The sequence below is a fragment of the Hypomesus transpacificus genome, chromosome 16 (assembly GCF_021917145.1).
Source record: "Hypomesus transpacificus isolate Combined female chromosome 16, fHypTra1, whole genome shotgun sequence".
In the NCBI taxonomy this organism is placed as follows: Eukaryota; Metazoa; Chordata; class Actinopteri; order Osmeriformes; family Osmeridae; genus Hypomesus; species Hypomesus transpacificus.
Genome location: NC_061075.1, coordinates 5,574,772 through 5,593,261, shown reverse-complemented (window position 1 = coordinate 5,593,261; position 18,490 = coordinate 5,574,772). Strand labels below are relative to the sequence as shown.

General features: G+C 43.1%; 1 protein-coding gene across 2 annotated transcripts in view; it reads right to left on the bottom strand.

The window, feature by feature from the left end:
* Positions 1-17,709, bottom strand: part of negr1 (neuronal growth regulator 1) — a 218,204-nt gene extending 200,495 nt beyond the window's left edge. For both annotated transcript variants that reach the window (XM_047036986.1, XM_047036987.1), the window contains exon 1: positions 17,360-17,709. In XM_047036986.1, the coding sequence (XP_046892942.1) occupies positions 17,360-17,529 (170 nt within the window). In that variant the 5' untranslated portion in view covers positions 17,530-17,709. The remainder of the gene's footprint in view (positions 1-17,359) is intronic.
* Between the last annotated feature and the right edge of the window lie 781 nt (positions 17,710-18,490).

The following is an 18,490-nucleotide window of genomic DNA, read 5'->3' as shown; positions in this document are numbered from 1 at the left end:
CCATCATAACTTTTCTTCTCCATGTCCTAAACGCCTCTCTTTCCTCCGGCACCTTTCCCTATGCCTTCAAACTGGCCAGAGTTACCCCTCAACTCCAAAAAAACTCCCTGAACCCTGCCGTCCTCCAGAACTACAGACCGGTATCATTGTTACCCTTCTTTTTTCAAAAACAATTGAACGTGCTGTATCTAACGAACTGTCAAACGTTCTCTCTCAGAACAACCTGCTTGACCCAAACCCAGCGGGCTTCAAGACTGGCCACTCCACAGAGACTGCCCTCCTTTCAGTCACCACTGCCCTCCAGTCTGCCAGAGCGGCTTCCGGGTCATCCGTCATCACTCTGCTGGACCTTTCTGCAGCTTTGATACATTTTCTGCAGCGTTTGATACAGTGGATCTCATCCTACCTGTCGGGAAGATCCTACCAGGTCTCCTGGGGAGGCAAACTGTCAGGCCCTCGCCAGCTCTCCACTGGTGTCCCACAGGGCTCCGTCCTTGGACCCCTCCTCTTCTCTCTGTACACCACCTCGCTTGGACCAATCATCACCTCCAATGGCTTCACCTACCACTGCTACGCTGACAACACGCAGCTGTACCTGTCGTTCCCCCCGACTGATCTGGGGATCTCAGCTAGGATTGAGGCCTGCCTCACAGACATCTCCGCCTGGATGACGGAGCACCACCTCCAGCTGAACCTCGCCAAAACAGAACTTCTCATCATCCCGGCTAAACCCTCCATCTCCCACGATCCGTCAATCACCCTGGGATCTGCGACGGTGACCCCTTCATCCTCTGCCAGGAACCTTGGGGTTACCATGGTTGACGAGCTCTCCCTCACGGCCCACATTGCCGCAGTCTCCCGGTCTTGTAGATTCACCCTCTACAACATCCGGAAGATCAGGAGATACCTGTCTGAGCACTTCACCCAGCTGCTAGTCCAAACACTGGTTCTCTCCAAGTTGGACTACTGCAAATCGCTGCTCGCTGGTCTCCCAGAATGTGCAACCTGCCCTCTTCAGAGGATTCAGAATGGGGAGGCCCGCCTGGTCTACAATCTACCCAGATGCTGCCATGTAACCCCGCTCCTCATCTCTCTCCACTGGCTACCCATCAATGCCCATATCAGATTCAAGACCCTGGTACTGACCTTCCGAGCAGTGAACGGGACTGCACCCGACTACATCAAGTCTCTCCTGCAGCCTTACACCCCCACCCGTCACCTACGGTCTTCTTCAGACAACCGCCTGGTGGTCCCACCGCTCAATTAATACCGTTACGATAGGTATCTAAGCTAGGATCCGCCATTTGTCATTCTAGAAATAACTGTAGCTTTCAATCGTTTTTTTAGTTTTACTACTAACTTACAAATCTCTGCATGGATTGGCACCACTGTACCTCTCTGGTCTCCTTGCACCCTATTGCCCCGCTAGGACTCTAAGATCTCAAGATGCCGGCTATCTGGTAATACCCAAAGTTAAGAAAAAAACAGCTGGAGGTAGGGCGTTCTCATATAGAGCACCTCTTCTCTGGAACAAATTACCCATCTCAATTAAGGAGGCTGATACTGTTTCGACATTTAAAACTAGATTAAAAACGTTCTTGTTTAGTCAATTCTATGACTGTTAAAAGGAAGTATGTGTGTACTTTCTATGTAAACCTGGGGTGTGTGCTTGCCTATGTGTGTATCACATGTCATTAAATTGTAATTATAGCTTATGTTCACATTGCCCATCTAGATGTTACAAATAAAGTAAACCGGTTACTGTATCTTGTTACTATTATAGTTTTTATTACTAGTTGGAGACAACGGGGGACTGGTTGTTTTCATCCTTATTCGTATAAGTATAACCTATTTTAGAGTTCTTTCCCCTGGAACAGATTTCATGTTCCAACCGAGGGGGGCTGTCGCTGTTTTGGTGTGTGGGGCTGCATCAAATATCCTTTTTAGCTCTGTTAAATTGCTGCACTAGTCCACACTTGACCGGTGGGGATCTCATTCTATCATGACTGTAACTGTTAGCTGCTCCTGGCATTCTCTAATTCCTGCTCTCCTCTCTCTGTCCCGTGGGGGGTTGGAGCTGTCAGGACCTGCTTGGTCGTCGGTCTGCCAACGTTGGACCAGGTCGTCACCCGGAATCCAGTCTCCATGACGGCCAACAGCGAGTTTCCCGGTCCCATCCAACGTCTATAAAGGCGAACAATGGGTTTTGGTGTTTCAAAACCCATTGACACTGTATGACTATGTTTAGCTTGTGTTCTGCTCCTCTCTCCTACCAACCGTCTCTGGAGGAGGGGATCCCTCTCTGAATTGCTCCTCCCAAGGTTTCTTCAATTTTTTCTCCCATTGGGAGTTTTTCTGGGAGTTTTTCCTTGTCTTCCTTGAGGGTTTAGGTTGGTTGAGGGGCAGTTCTATGGGCGTATGTGAAGCCCTCTGTGACATGCTTGCGTGTAAAAAGGGCTATACAAATAAATTTGATTTGATTTGAATCGTCGTTGTGTTTTTTTTTACATTTCACACATTTAGGGACAGACGATGATACGAGGGCCCTAATCCCTCGGCGTTCCTTCAATAAATCCCCCCCACCACTGTGGAGGTTGTGGAGCTCATAAAAAGCAGTTCCAGGAGCTTCTCTGAGGCGTGGAGGGGATGGAGGAGCAGCAGAGGCTGATAGAGGAGGCCAGGGAGAGAGAGGCAAGAGAGGCGACTGTCAAAAGAGGAGAGGCGCTATAGACAGGCCCTGGAGAGGGAAGAGAGTCGCCACAGAGAGATGGTGGAAAGAGAGGAGGTTCAATCTGCTGAAAGTGAGGAGAGGAGAGTGAGGGAGGCAGCCGCCAGAGAGGAGCGGAGAGAGAGGGAGGCAGCCGCCAGAGAAAGGGAGGCAGCCGCCAGAGAGGAGCGCCTCCTCGCCCTTTTGGAGAAGTTTGCCGCTCAGAAAAATTAATAAAGCCTGGTCACTTCAGAGTGTTGAGTTATTTATAAACACGGGACTGAGGCCTGTTTGACTTTTCTAGGAAGTCAATAGTGATCACTGAAATACCATACCCTTATCATATTAGTAGATGTTATTTGCTAATGGGCGGGATGTTAGGAGCTCAAACCTCAGTCAAAGACTGAAATATGCAAGGGGTTAGTTATATTCTTATAAAATGCTTATTTATATTTTAGTTTCAAACTGCATATATTTGAAAGGTAAAGGGTTCAAGGTTTTTGTGGGGGGTCTCAAGGACAAAAATGTGGCGTTTTAAAGGTATATTGACCAAAGAAATTGGTTAAAAATTATTACAAACTCTTTGATTGTTTGCCAATTATAGGGGAATTCAGGTGTTCAGAACCCCCTATAAACATTTACCCCCCTATTTTGACGATCTGAAACGCAAGTATCAAAACGCAAAGCGCAAGTAACTTTGTGGGCTGTTGCTATTATACCGGCGGGATAAATGACTTTGCGCCTGGTGCAAATCTAAAATGGGTTGGTCTGAAGGAGCTACATTACTATTGGGTGTGGTTTGGGCGTAACGTGCAATAAACCAATCAGAGTATCGTCTCACATTCCCTTTAAGTGCAGCGCTTGTTCCATGGCGGATTGCTATTATAAAGGCGGATTTGCCAGGCGCACGCCAGGAGCGGTTCACAGCCGAGGAGACCGAAGTTCTCGTCAGGGCCGTAAAAGATATAGAAATGACATTGTATTGGAAAGGCAGAGCAGTTTTCTCATTGCACTAAATTGCCCGCTCATGCTGCTCATTCAAATTCTTATTTTTATGTATATTTTGTTTTTTAAAATGTTATATTTTTAAATTGTTTAGTTCTTAGAATTAGTTGAACTATTGTACTTTTTTACTTAATTTAAGAAACGGTAGGCCCTATATGTTTATTGTTTGCGCCTTCCTGCCACAGTAAATTCCGTGTTTGTGTAACATAGGCTACAAGGCGAATAAACCGAATTCTGATTCTGATCTGATGGAGATGGGAGAAGAAACCCACCCAAATTAGCTTCGGTTCAACAGGAGTGGGAGGAAATTGCCACAATTGTTACAAATCAAGTTCACATACATCAGATTTTCTCATGAAAATCTTTATATAATCATTGAAGAAATGTGACATGGCATAAATAAAAACAATGTAACGTAGCTTCGCAGAAAGAAGACCCTGGCCTCGCCAGCAGTGCGCACGGACCAAGCTTGCGCCCTTAAAATAGCATTTGAATAATACACCATTGACGTTAGACCACGTTTTTCCTGGTCAGTGGCGGAACTGTTTTTCGGAAACTGCAAAATAGCACCAGGGAACGTTTGCGCCGGAACACCCCTCCTTTTTCGCTGAACCGCCCACGGGAGCGCAAAGTCATTTCAACATGCGTCTGTGGAGGGAAAAGTCGGCTTTGCGTCGAGTGCAAACTAGGAATGACACTTGCGTTGTTGACTAAGTCAATTGCGCTGGGTGCAAGATAGGTCCCTTAATGTGTTCATTTAAATAGCTATTATGTTTCTGTTCTCTGCCCCAGAGACGTTTCCTTGAGGTGCTGGTGCTGGGTCTTGTGCTGGCTGGTCCGCTGCTGCCCTCCCCACATCCGCATCTGGCTCCAGCAGGTCACCGTTGGTGAGGCAGATGTTGTGGAGCACAGTGCAGCACACAATGACTTCTGGCACAAACCTCACATCCACCTCCAGAGCCTTCAAAAGAATCTGTCCACGACACAACTCGCCTTTGACAGGCAGCAGTTGTAGCGTGCTTGGATGTGGTTGCGGACAGGCTGTCTGAAGGGGGTCATGATGCAGATGGGTTGGGACAGGCAGGCCACAAACAAGTCGATGAATTTACAATGGTCATCACAGATGGACTGCAGCTGGATGGAGTGGAACAGCTTTCTGTTGAAATAACAGGCAGCATCCTCCGCTAGGGGCTTCACCCTGACGTGGCAGGCATCAATAGCCCCCACCACTCTGCTCAAGGCTGCTGAACCAGCGAGACGGGCAAAGCGAACACCTGGGCGTGGGAGTTCCTCTGCAGTAGGATGCCGGACAACTGTGGACAAGAGCGCAGAGATCTGCAAACTCACCCTGTACACCGGTGAACGGAGGCCCGGGGCATGTCGAAGGCCCTGGCCACCACCCGAGAGGTGGCGCTGGCAAACCAGAAAAGAAAAACTAGGCAGGAGATCTCGGGGCCCCAACCGTGGTCAGTCAGTGCCCAGCACAGCCATGAGGGCACTGAAGGACTCCCTGGAGAGCCTGAAATCCACCCTCAGGTCACTGTGGCCATCAAAATACAGGGGAGTGTGGAGAGGGGAAGGGAAGATTACATTCATATATTAATATGTAGGTCATTAAATCAATAAAATGTTGACATTGAGGTTTTGTAGCCTTTTATTGCCTTTTCTGATTTATATTAGACTTGATGAATGTTTGTAACAATAATTAATATGCCTGTGTGTTCCATTGCTAATTGATTCTTGTATCAGGGTAAACCTGACTACAACAGATATGTGTAAAAGTATAGTCAGTCAAGGTAGGCCTATTACTGTGTGGATTCAAGCAGATGATGCATATGATTTCAGTAGATAATTCTTAAAACAAATTGAAATCTAGGGATATACATGTACAGATTTGTCATGTTTTATTTCCATATGGTGTGTATGTGGACTGCAAAGAAGTAGGCTACTTCTGACAAAGATAATTGAGAATGTCATTGCAACTACTAGCCTACATGAGGCTAGGCTGTGAGGGTAAGGCAAAATCACAAGGAACTGTACATACTATCTTGAGTGCAGCCGGAAATCAGAGGTTCCTGCCACAATTGTGGAGGTGTCGCAATTTCCAAATGGGGTGGAGAAAGGAGTAGACTAGGGACAATAACATGGCGAGAAGCGCATTCATTTTGTCAGGTTCAGTTTTTATTCATGCTTAGTGACAACACAGAAATACAAGCAGGTTTAGTTTCACAGGCGTCACAATCAGATTTGCGTCCGTCACTTCCCGCCAAGTAGTTAACTTAAGTGTTCCATTTGAAACAGCACTACTCAGCGAAGGAGTGCACTACAGATGTAAGTGCACTGTATTGCAGTGTACTTTGTAAAGTGCGCGGTAGTAGACACAGTTACAGACTACTAGCTACCCACCTTTTTTGGTGAAAAACTGGGTTCGAGATTGAAAACCTCTCCTTTGTCTTTCCTCTCTCTCTTTTTTCTCTGACCTTTTTGAAAACCTGATTTATGTTTACTAGGCGACATTATGATCACTATTTCTGGCGACTACCACGTCTACTGACTGCAACTAAACACCATCAGTGATGCTGCGCTAAGGCAGGAGCAAACCATTTCATGCCAATACAGGGGGGAGGTCGGTCAATATGGATGTTTACTTTTTGGTCAATGGGGATTTTTAACTTTTATTGCCAAACACAAGTAAAAACAAAGAGATCATGAATTGTATTATTACATTTGAGATAAATATATACTCAATGATGACGGTTTATATGTTATATAATATAATGTAATTTCTAGTGCTGTCAAACGATTAAAATATTTAATCGGGATTAACTGCATAAATGTCATAGTTAACTCGCAATTAATCGCACATGTTTATCTATTTTAATTTGTCCATTGATTTCTTTTGCCATTATTTTCTCATTTTAATGCTCTTATCAACATGGAAAAGTGGATCGGATTGCGTAGATGGATGTTTTTTTTTAATTGAAAACAACATTGCAATCGCCTGACTTTGACGAGGGGGCGGAGAATTCGCATCAGCTGTGTGCTAGGCCATCAAGTGGTATTTCAGACTGGCCGTGCTGCGATGATAGCTCAGTTCACAACGACAAAACACACAGATCACTTTGGTCTTGTCAATGGAACCATTTGCCAACTTTTTAAAAGTACATTTTCCATTCAGAATTGTATTGGCATCCATTTCGGCGTCCCACGCGCCATCCACTCAAAACGTAACTTAGCCTACTACCAGAGCCTGTTTAAGGAGAGCCTGCCCACTCCCTATTAAGCCCCATTGTACCGAATTTTTTTGCAGTTCCACTGGGAGTGATCGTGGTCGAGTGCAAAATGAATGGGAGTCTAAGGAGCTAAACGGCTACATTTGTCTCTTTCACCTGATTGTCGTTGAAAATCTCAGATTTGATTGTGGTTTTTGCATGTTTAACATGGATTACAGTTCAAAAGTTGAATGAACGAGTACTTGTGTCCTTTCGATTTCTTACAGCACAGGTGTCAAACTCAAGGCCCGCGGGCCAAATGTGGCCCGCCACGTCATTTTATGTGGCCCGCGGAAGCTTAATGGGCTATTGAAATAAGTCTACGCTGCTTTACAGCGTGCAATGACCATAAACGACATCTCTCACCATGCATTTCGATTGTGTTACGGCAAAGTGACGACATCCCGCCTCTAGAAAGCAGTGTATGCACATCAGTGTTAAACGCAAAGTTTAACTGGGTGAAGGCGAGCATGGTTTGAATGATAGCACTCCAATGCAGCCGGTTCTGCGAAAGTACCCCATGTGCATTTTCAGCCAAGGTCCTCGGGCATTCAACCCAAGTTGGTATCGCTCTCGAACTTGGTTAGAGTACTCAGCCAAGCTAGCATGTTTCTACTTCCCTTGTCGACAATTTGGAGCCAGAAATGATGAAGACATCACCTTCATTAGACAAGGTTTTACCAATTGGAAAACGGCAATGTTTATTTTACATAAAGCTCAAAAAGCTATTCTGCGTTCAAATGAAGGGCAAAAAAAGCGCTAGCGCTATAGCGCTCTTGCGCTATGCACGCTTGCATTTTGTCACCAAACACTGAGAAAAATATGTAAATTTATCCTCCAAGAAAAACAGCAGATTGTCCAAGAATTAAATGGCGGACTTCAATTGCAGCATAATAGGCCCTATGTTCACAAAAGCTACAACAAAAACACCATGTTTTTACATCGTTACTGACGTTACATCGTAGTTACAACTGGCCCTTTGACGGCAACCATAATGCTGATGTGGCCCTCGGTGAAAATGAGTTTGACACCCCTGTCTTACAGGGTAAGTCGTTGTTGCCCATAACACGCTAGCTTTCTGCTAACGAATGCTGATTGGATAGTGAAGGACTGACTACGACCACAGATCCCGCTTGATGGCATCCGAAGCAGAACCAGAATATCAGAGCATTAGCAACAACATTAGCAAACCAAAACTATTTCTAGCATGTGTATTGACAGGGAGACCCTCCCCTGTCAGCTGTGTTGTTGATGCCTCAAGAGAAAAGTAGCAGTAACCAGAGCTTTCCGTCAAGCAGTATCTCGGGCCGTACAACGTATATGACGTCAATGACATTTAAAAGGGTTTTTAGAACAGAAAGGCGACTTTAAAAAAATCTATCCCCCAGCGGTGTGTATTTTGTTTGCCTCCCCTTTCAAATTCAGAATTCAAATTACTAGACAAAAAATCATATCCTGAGAAAAAGCGGATTTTGAGGGGTATAGCTCCATAGACTTAGCCTGGCTGCCAGCCCAATTTAGCCCCGCCCACAAAATAATTTGGTCGGGAAGTTGGGTCTGGATTGGCGGATATTGGCAAGCCAATAAGGCCAATTGGATATTGGGGACAAACTATGTCCGGACCAGGAGCTGGTCGGACCAATGAAATTGTCAGGGCGGGCTTTATACGATGATGGACAGATGATCAACAGTAACATAATCAACAACGTCACGAAAGACCGCTTGGGTTTACATTTACATTTAGTCATTTAGCAGACGCTCTTATCCAGAGCGACTTACTGTAAGTACAGGGACATTCCCCCTGAGGCAAGTAGGGTGAAGTGCCTTGCCCAAGGACACAACGTAATTTGGCTTGGCGGGGACTCGATCCGGCAACCTTCTGATTACTAGTCCGACTCCCTCACCGCTCAGCCATCTGACTCCCGCTAAGATTCTGGCTACGCTATTGGTATTGGGTGAAAACAAGTCAACTGAGATATACATTTACATTACATTTAGTCATTTAGCAGACGCTCTTATCCAGAGCGACTTACAGTAACTACAGGGACATTCCCCCCGAGGCAAGTAGGGTGAAGTGCCTTGCCCAAGGACACAACGTCATTTGGCTCAGCCGGGAATCGAACTGGCGACCTTCAGATTACCAGCCTGATTCCCTCACCATTCAGCCACCTGACTCTCCAGGTTGAATTCGTTTTCAACAAACAACATATTACGTTGCACTGATTGGTTGTAGGTCTATCCAATTGAACGTAGAGGCATTTGTTTTACGAGTTCGGTTGAAACACGCCCCATAGTCACAGCCCAACGGAGAGTTCTCAGACTCATATTCTGACTAGAATTATGAGTATGACAACGTCAGGCTACCATAGACCTCCATTCATTCTGCACTCCACCGTTAGTGCCCTCATATGGAAATACAGTGGAACTGCAACCAGTTCAGAACCCGGAAGTTTCCCGAGAGTGGGAGTTCTCCCCATATTAGACATTCTCTGCTACTACTCATTAGCCGGCTCGCAAGTCCAAACAAGTGTGTGCGGCATGCCTGTTGTTTTGTTTCCGGTGTAGCTAGATCCGGTGTGGTGTTGTAGTTTTTCTAACGTCAGTAGTTGCTGCAGCAGCGTGTGAAAAAAACTACAAAGTTTGCTTGGCCAAAAAGAACGTTAATCGCGCGATAAAAAATGTACGCCATTAAAATAGGTTTGCGTTAACTAGATAGCATTAGTAATTTCATATGAGTTTTTACCTATTTTCCGGGGCCCCCTGTCAATCAGGGACCCTTAGAAGTGTCAAACTTTTCCCTCCTGGCCAGTGTGTCCCAGCCCTTACGCCTGGGCCGCGATCAGCTACGACAAAGGCAAAAGCTGTTCACACCAGACACGCATTTCTCCGCGCCGGTCACCACGCCTTTCAGCTACTCTGAGCTTTCCTTTTTCACTGACATGGTACATAAACATGGCATAGGCTAGGCTATATTTAGGAAACGTGTTATTCCAACAGTCGCCCCAACAGCATCCCAACATTGATCCTTCTATACGTTGTTCTTGTAAAATTGGTGCTGGGGGTCGTATAACTCCATGCTTTTGAACTTCGAGAATTAATTTGATGTCGTCCATCTCCTTGAATTTCTCACTGATTTTCAAAATCAACTTGGGGGTTCTCTCTCCGTAGACTGTCTGCACGCGTGTAGGCCTGTGTTGTGTGCAACGCGTGACAACTCTTTTCTCTCAAACAAACAAAACAACTACGGGTGTGTTAGCTCAACAGATCATTCCGTTTATTTTCATTTGTTTTTATCAGGGTAACCACATGGTTTTATATAGAGAGAATATTGTATGTAGGCCTTCAAAGTAATATAAAAAAATATTTATAAAGTCTACAACTTTACAAATGTTCACCGTAGTCTACAATTAATGTAGTAAAATCTTAATAACATGTTTTTTTTCTCATATATTAACTAATATGGTGTATTTTATCATCCTGCAGCCGATTTCGCAAGCATCTCGCGAAAAAAATCGACCAGCTGCTGAAACGATCGCTGCAGATCGCAGGCAATCACGGCGCTTCGCAGCCAGTGTGGCTGGTCCCATTTGATAACATGGGCGCAGAAAGAAAAAAGGCGGCACTTCCAGACGCTTCGCAGCAAATCGCAGCCAGTGTGTCCCAGAGGAGAGGCCCGTTCGTCGTAAGGGTTGAAGCTAAGTTAATCAATTGTCCCTTAAGCCCGTTAACATTAGCGCGCTAACTGAGAACCGCAAATATTGGTTCGGCGATGGCTGATCCGCATCCAAATCATGTGGTTAATTATAATCAGGCTAAACTCATCAGGGAAAGTGCACGAGCACGTCCTACTTCAAAAGGCAGGAAAGGTCGATCACCAAAACCGTGATTTTCTAACGGTATGATGGCGGAAAAGACGAAAGAGAGAGCAGTGATATTCTCGCCATCCGAGCAAACTATTATAATGAGTATCTACGAAGACCATAAGTATATTATCATGGCTAAGTCAAACACCGCCACCGCTGCCAGAGCAAGACGGGCAGCTTGGTAAAAAATTACCTATGAGCTAAATGCGTATTTTGGTAAAATAGGCTAGGCTCATCTTAAGTGCCTTATTACCCCAATCAATCAGATCACATTTCTTTAAATGTGAATGCTGGCAGTAGGCTTAATGAAAATTAATCATCGAATGAGATCTTGCTAGCGAAAATAATGATATAACTCTTTCAGAACAAGTATAAAAACAAGGCCAAAAAGTATCTAATTGATACAAATTCATAGACACTTATGAGGATATATGTAGGCCTACTTGAAGCGCTTATATCATGTACTATATATGTGTATACGCATGTGTATACGCATGTAGGTCTATGTGTAAATTAATCTTTGATTTCATTGACTGGGACATGGCCAGGGAATATGATGAATTGATTCATCAGCTGGTTAACACTTTTCTTACAGCAACGCATGCTGCGGCTTTGCCGATGTTTTCTGTATAAAAATGTACCCGAAGCTAAAAACCTCAAGGCTATGCAGAGTCTGAAGCACAGTAAAAGTTTCAAGTAGCTTTATTGACAATTTCTTCACGTCAAGACATAAAAGGGAATCGATATGACGTTTCCCACTCTCCCACAGTGAAGCATAAAAAGCACAGGCACAACAGACAAGACATTTCTTAAAACATAGCGTTACATATTCACATACAGCAGCATAAGCTCATAAAGCATTAAGCTTGCTGCGGCGTGTGATATTTGTAGGCTACGGCCCGAAAAGGTCTTGCAAATAAATGAGTCAATTTCGGCTGAATCGATATCGCTCAAACAAGAACTCATCCGTGTGAAATAAAGGATCAACTCTAAATAAAGCGAATAACTCTATTGGTATGGAAAGCTACTCGAACTAGAATATATCTCCTTGGTCAACTGGGTCTCTCAAAAAGGGAGCTGCCAATTATTTTCAGGGGGTGTGGCAATCTTATCCAGCTACACTTACGTTAGCCGGCTCTGGAGCAGGTTACTGCTAATTGATATGTTACTATGGTGATTTATCGAAAGTTGCTTCCACGAACCAAAAAGAGGGGCGTTTTTGATCTTAGCCTGAAATTAGCTCGCTAAACCGCTTAGCAAGCTACGACGAATACCCCCCAGGCGTTATGCTGATTTCCGTAACTGATTTTCTGCTGCACAGGTCGCAATTTCAATCACACAGCACGGATCGGTTTAGGCCTACAGGAATATCTGGACCAAAGCCAATCAGAGGCAAATACCCGCCCCATCTCTGTCTCTGATTGGCTTTGTCCACGATATGATCCAACCATGAGTGCGAGTTCCATCAAAGGAGAACAAACGCTTCATTTGTGGAGAGGCAGCGAATGCGAGGACGTTAGGTGCACCGGTGCGACCTAAGAACATTTTTAGTCGCACCCTTACAAATTTTGGTCGCATGTGCGGAGCCCTGTTATCCTATCTTTACAGCCCACTACACTAGTCCTGAAAAGTGCCATCTTGCTATTTAAAATAACTGCACTGATGATCACATAATTTTCAAAATTGCTGTATCCTCTACTGTAAGACAGGTTGGATAACAGTTTACTTTAAGTCAACGCCACTAGATAACAATAATTGTGGCTACAACCTTGTTTAAAGGACATGACATATTACTCCGGTTTAGTTGTATAGGTTGGTACACAAAACTATGCATAGAACAGTGCAATTTACAATGGCCAATTATGTAATATCCTTTGATATTACATCTTTCTCTGGTTTCTCTGATTTTACAGAATCATTACAAGTCTAAAATGTCTAGGTCAAAAATGTAGGCTAGGTCATTTCATAACACTATTGTAGAAAGAAGGTCAAGATAGCCAGTCATTCGAGACTTAAGGCCAACTAACTACAACAGAGCCGATAGCCCTACCATTGGTAATGATTACAATGTAAATGGCAAATAGTTAAAGATGTCTTTTTCAGTTCTATAGCCCACACAATAACTGTATCCCTGCTATCACTTCAGGGTTTTCTGACAGTAGACAGGGTTCCCACAACTTGGATGGGTTACCATGACTTGAATTTCCCTTTTTGTGTGTAGTGAACCTATGGTTTTGATGGCCAAAATGTGTTTAATATATTACTATGGACCTTTCCAAAGCTTTTAGAGCTTTCTTAATTTCTTTTTTCAGGACAGCATATCAACTTTTTTATTCCCTCACTTTTCCAGATTTTGGATGACGGTGGGTACACTGTATTAACAAGGCACTTGTATTTATCTTTACCTCAATGACATCACACCAGTTAATTACACCAGTGAAAGAGAGGGTGCTGAAAAGTACAACCTTCTCTATAATGTTCACCCTCATTGTAGCTCAGGGACCCTTGGTACTTGTAAAAACACCTCATGCATGCAACAAGTGTTCAGTCATGCAAAACATAATAGAAAAACCAAATGTTTCTTGTTCAGAATACAGGGGCTTTTGTTAATGACTAAAATAGGTGCCAATAGAAAAGCGGAAACATTGCTACACATGTGGATAATGTATGTTTATTCTAAAAAACCCTAGCCCTTTTAATTGATAGCCCTTTATTGGTTATTAATATGGACCTATGTGTATATTAATCCGGCAGGCAAGGGGAACACACACGGCCACTGTAACACAGCATTAAGAATTGAAGAGGCTAATGAAATAATGAACACATGACAGAGCGGGTGTTCCTCTTGGGACGCGATCTATAAAAGAGAAGCATTGACTAATTGTCCACCTCTTGAGGGATGTCACCTCTTGAGAATGCACACATTTTACTCACTACAATCAGCAGGGGGGGGGGGGGGGGGGGGGGGGGGGGGGGGGTAGAAATTACCTTCTGGATCCTGGGTCTACAAAAACAGGCCCTCCATACCCCTAGTTCCCCCCCGTATTGGTTTGTCAGTGGTTCAAACATGTATGCTTATTTCTTAGATCCCTGCTTCTCAAAACTAAGAAGAGTAAAATCTATATTCAGTTTTAGAAAAGCATTTATCAGATTGCCAAATTGTTTACAGTGGACCTAGTCATCCTGGTGATGACAATAAACTGAAATGACATGAAAAACACAGTACAGTAATACCTTAAAGAGATAGTCATCAATTCTACAGACAGCTAAATTATAATTCCACTCTGACTTGCTATTTGTCATTTCAGATCATAAAAGGACAAACAGCAATTGTTATTAAAGGTGCTGTAAAGCAAATTACATGATTTGGTTCTCAGTACATTATATCGTGTGAAATTAGTTGCTGAAAGCATGTGCAAAGCTCTAAAACGTTGTCGCACTGAAATGTGGAGTTAGACCGTTGAACAGTTTCTCACCCATTTTCAGCTCAGGTTTTGTACAGGCGGGGCAAAACCCAACCTATCTACATCACAGCCACCTATCTACATCAAATCACAGACGGTTTAACCTGCATTCTGTTACTCAGCTGGTACGATGCAAAGACAAAGTAATTAACACATAAAACACTCAGAGACTGCAGGTTGGTCTGTTCTGATATCTGCAATTGATTTTGTTAGTTGTTGCTGTTGTTGCTAAATTCAATAAATCCGAGGGGGCGGAGCTTCAGTTCCTTCAGGGGACACGCCACCCCCCCCCCCCCCCCCCCAGGATCAAGCAGAGAAGACTGCAGATTTTCTCACAATTTCAAAGCCTAATTTAACATAATTGTTTGTTTTTTCATTAGAATTTGGATGCGTAGTTAACAACACATTCTTATGTTGTGTGATGGACTTAAAACTAATTTTCAGTTCGGCTTTACAGCCACTTTTACTTTGAAAACCTTGGGAAAACACCCCCAAAACAATTCCCCAAAGAATTTGCTTCCTTCCTAGTTCTGGCTGAACTGCACTGACGCAATGATCCTGTTGTGGAATATTGCCATCTCTGGCAGCCAGTGGCAATTTTAGACTCTTTTTAGAGCATACCAAAATGTAATCTCAGCACCCCTAAAAATTATAATAATAAACAATTAAAATAAGCAAATTATTATGAATTATTATCTTAAATAAGTTTTAGTGCTCTAACGTGTTAAAACAATGTTTATTTATTGTTGACACATCATTATAGTTTCATTTGATACTGGTAGTTCATGAAGAAAGGGACTTTCTTACTTTTTTTATTCATTCATTCAATATTTTGCATAATAAAAAATACATGTATTAATGCTTATCCAGTGAAATTAGTACTTTATTAGCAAGGGGGTTGAACACTTTTACAAGGCAAGGTATCCATGTCACATTCTCATTGGCGGCTGAGCGCCCCCAAAGGTTTGATCCTAGAATCGCCCCTGCTGGCAGCTGCACTTGTTTGTTGAAGTGATTCAAACCACAGAGATGATCTCTGGCCCAATGAACCATAAGAATTCAGACATAGCTCCTGTCTCTGATCTGAAGCAACTCAGATTGACACCAGTGAATTTGACTTCTCTAAAAGAGGCTGTTTGAGGCATAAATGAGATGAACATTAGCCTGGTCCTAACCAGACCCTCGTACATTTCATTTGTACAGAGGATCTGGGATCGCTCCATTGACAAGCGTTAACTTCCTTGAAGGCGGGTACTCTGTTGAAGTTTAAAATAATTGGATCTCCCCAGAGTCACTCTGATCTGCCATAACCAATCGCTAGCGTTCACCTTAGGCAACTCCTTCACCACTACTGTAACGGAGCTAGCTGCCATAGCTGGAAAATCTAACTTTTCCCGAACCCCGTGGGGAGGAGGGCCACAACATCATGGCCACCAACAAAACTTGTTCTTGCTCCGGCTTTAACCTCTAGATATTCTGCAGTGTTGCCACAACGGGCCGAAAGGCTTCGCTCGCATATTTCTCCCCCATTACTGAACTACAACTCAAATTAGCGCACGACAGCAACGTCATCTTTCTCAGCCACTCACTCTGTTTGCTGATTGGACTACCAAAAATGTGGTTTGCAAAAAACGACTAATATACTGAAATCCCAGACCTAGTACAAAAGCAAAATGAAAATTGAGAGGCAGTATATAGGAGGGCAGAGCCAGGCTAGATGAACATAGCCATTGGTCAGGAATAGGGTTGGATATCGAAAGCTGGTTCCATTTCATAACCGGTTCCCAATTTCGAAGAACCGTGGATTCGACATTTCGATTCCTTATTTCGGTTCCTAATTTTATTACGAAGCGTATTACGATCCCTTGTTGGTATTTTTCCATGATAAAATTGCTAATTTGCAAGAGATTTCTTCTGCACTAATGCTTGTACTCCCCCGGTTGAGCCTTTCATATGGCTATAGACTGATTAGTTTACTTTACAGCTCAAATATAGGCTGAAGACAAAAGTTTCTGGCCTACTGCCTCTCTAATAAATTATTGCCCGATAATATGAAACAAAAATAGCAGTGTAGAGCACAAGAAAAGGCGAAATTGCAACAACAACAAAAAAAAGAAAGAAAATTGTCTGAGAGAGCTACAATATATTTTATGGCGAAATATGGGTTGGGGGTAACCCTAACCCTTATATTTGTTCTCTTTTTGTGGTATACGAAACCAGATTGGATAATCTTCTGGATTCGAAATTTCTAGTCACACTTGAAATCACAAATAATTTTGACAAATCAAAAATACATAATTTCCTCAATGGGCTTCAATGCATCTTCAAGACACGCACATTACAACCTGATCTGTTTGGAAAGCACTGGACGTTTGATATACACAGCTATATGAATTGTCGTTTAATCGTCATGGTAGGCTACAACACGCAGTTTACCATAAGTGGCACTAGGTTCATTTAAAACTATAAAACAAACATAACAAATCAATAGAAACAAAAGAAAATTCAACTCAATTGCCAAATATTGTTTGATTCAGGGATGTGAAAGCTATCACATAAATTCGATTACAATACATTACGGAGGGTTGGGCAATAATTTGTAGGTTAACAACACAAAGGTAACACACATCGCATGCACTTCAAATTAAACGGTTATGAATGTGCGTATTCAGAACAACATAGCCTACAACCCACATTCATGAATAGCCACACAAATACAAAGCACGGATACATCATCTTCCTCGACATTGAATGGTGGAAAAGACGGCGCTAGGGTTTGCCGCTGTACGCAGTCCACTGCTATAGCTTACTGTGTAACGTATCCTTCAAAAACTAAAACTCAATTGGTAGAGATAAACGCCCCACATAATGTTTTGTTAGTCGCGCGGTGAAGATGACCCACTTTACTACTGCCGCCTATATATTTGTATAAATCGGGGGAGTATTTAATATGTATTATTGCTGTTACGGTCCTTCATAAGAATGGCGCTGTAAATCGGGTTTCGTCGATGCAGACCAGAGGCTCAGTTGTTTTGCATGTTTTCTTACCTCAGAAGAGCCGTGTCGCCTTGTCTGCTCACCACACTTTCAATCGAAGAATAGTCCACAGTTTGTCCCGCGGGCAAGCAAGACGGCAGAAAGCAGCACAGACTGAGAATTATTGCAGTAAGCCATTGACCAGAGACACAGGCATCCTGCACCGCAAACATTATGTCCATCACAGCTGGGTTGTATATTTCCCAAGTCTTCTACAAAGAGTAACCTCAACACAAATCAGATTTCCACACGGTCCTTTTTACAACCCATTAAAAAATGGCAACCGTATAGTTTTCCTGGTTTGTTTTGTTGAGACGTAGCCCACTGTTCAAGAAATTGTACCCTTCAGTGGCGTGCACACCATCTAGTGAAACTGTGATGTAAAATGGGAGCAGACCTAGCAGCAGACAACCCCCAGGCTCTGATCCTGTTGCCATGCGGCCGTTTCCCGGGCAACCTGTTCCCGTGGTTCGTGATAGATCATAAAATCTGGTATCTAGTGATACAACAACCCAAAATCCAGAAGCAATCAACATAATTTGATCAGGGAATCATCTTAAATCGATTTGGAAATGTATATTCTCAGAGGAATTAAAACATTTAAAATGGAACGTTGAATGAGAAATTCTTAAATGTTCTTAAATGGTTTTGGGTAGGATTATTTGACATGCTGTACAAATATTGATGCTTAATATTATCTAGATGATGTAGGCTATATGCACACATTATCCTTCACATTTGCACACACAATAACATCCTACTGTTGTCCTCTGTGTCCCCTGTCATACATAAACATGCTCATCACATCAGAATCAGAAGGGATTTTACTTGCCATGAATGTTTGCACAAACAAGGAATTTACTTTGGCAGGGAGGTGCATACATTAAACATATAGGAATATTGAAACTTAAATATGTGTACTAACTATACAAAAAGAAGCAAAGTCTAGCTAATACTAAGGGGGGTCTAGCTAATACTAAGGGGAATACAATATAAAATATAAGTAGCCATAATTTACAATCTAACCTAAAAATACAGATAGTGCAAGAGAATGATACAATAGTGCAAATTGCAATGTGCAGGGTGTCATTGTGCAGATTGTGATTTAGAGTCAGTGTGAGTCCTTGGCCTTGTTAAAGTGGC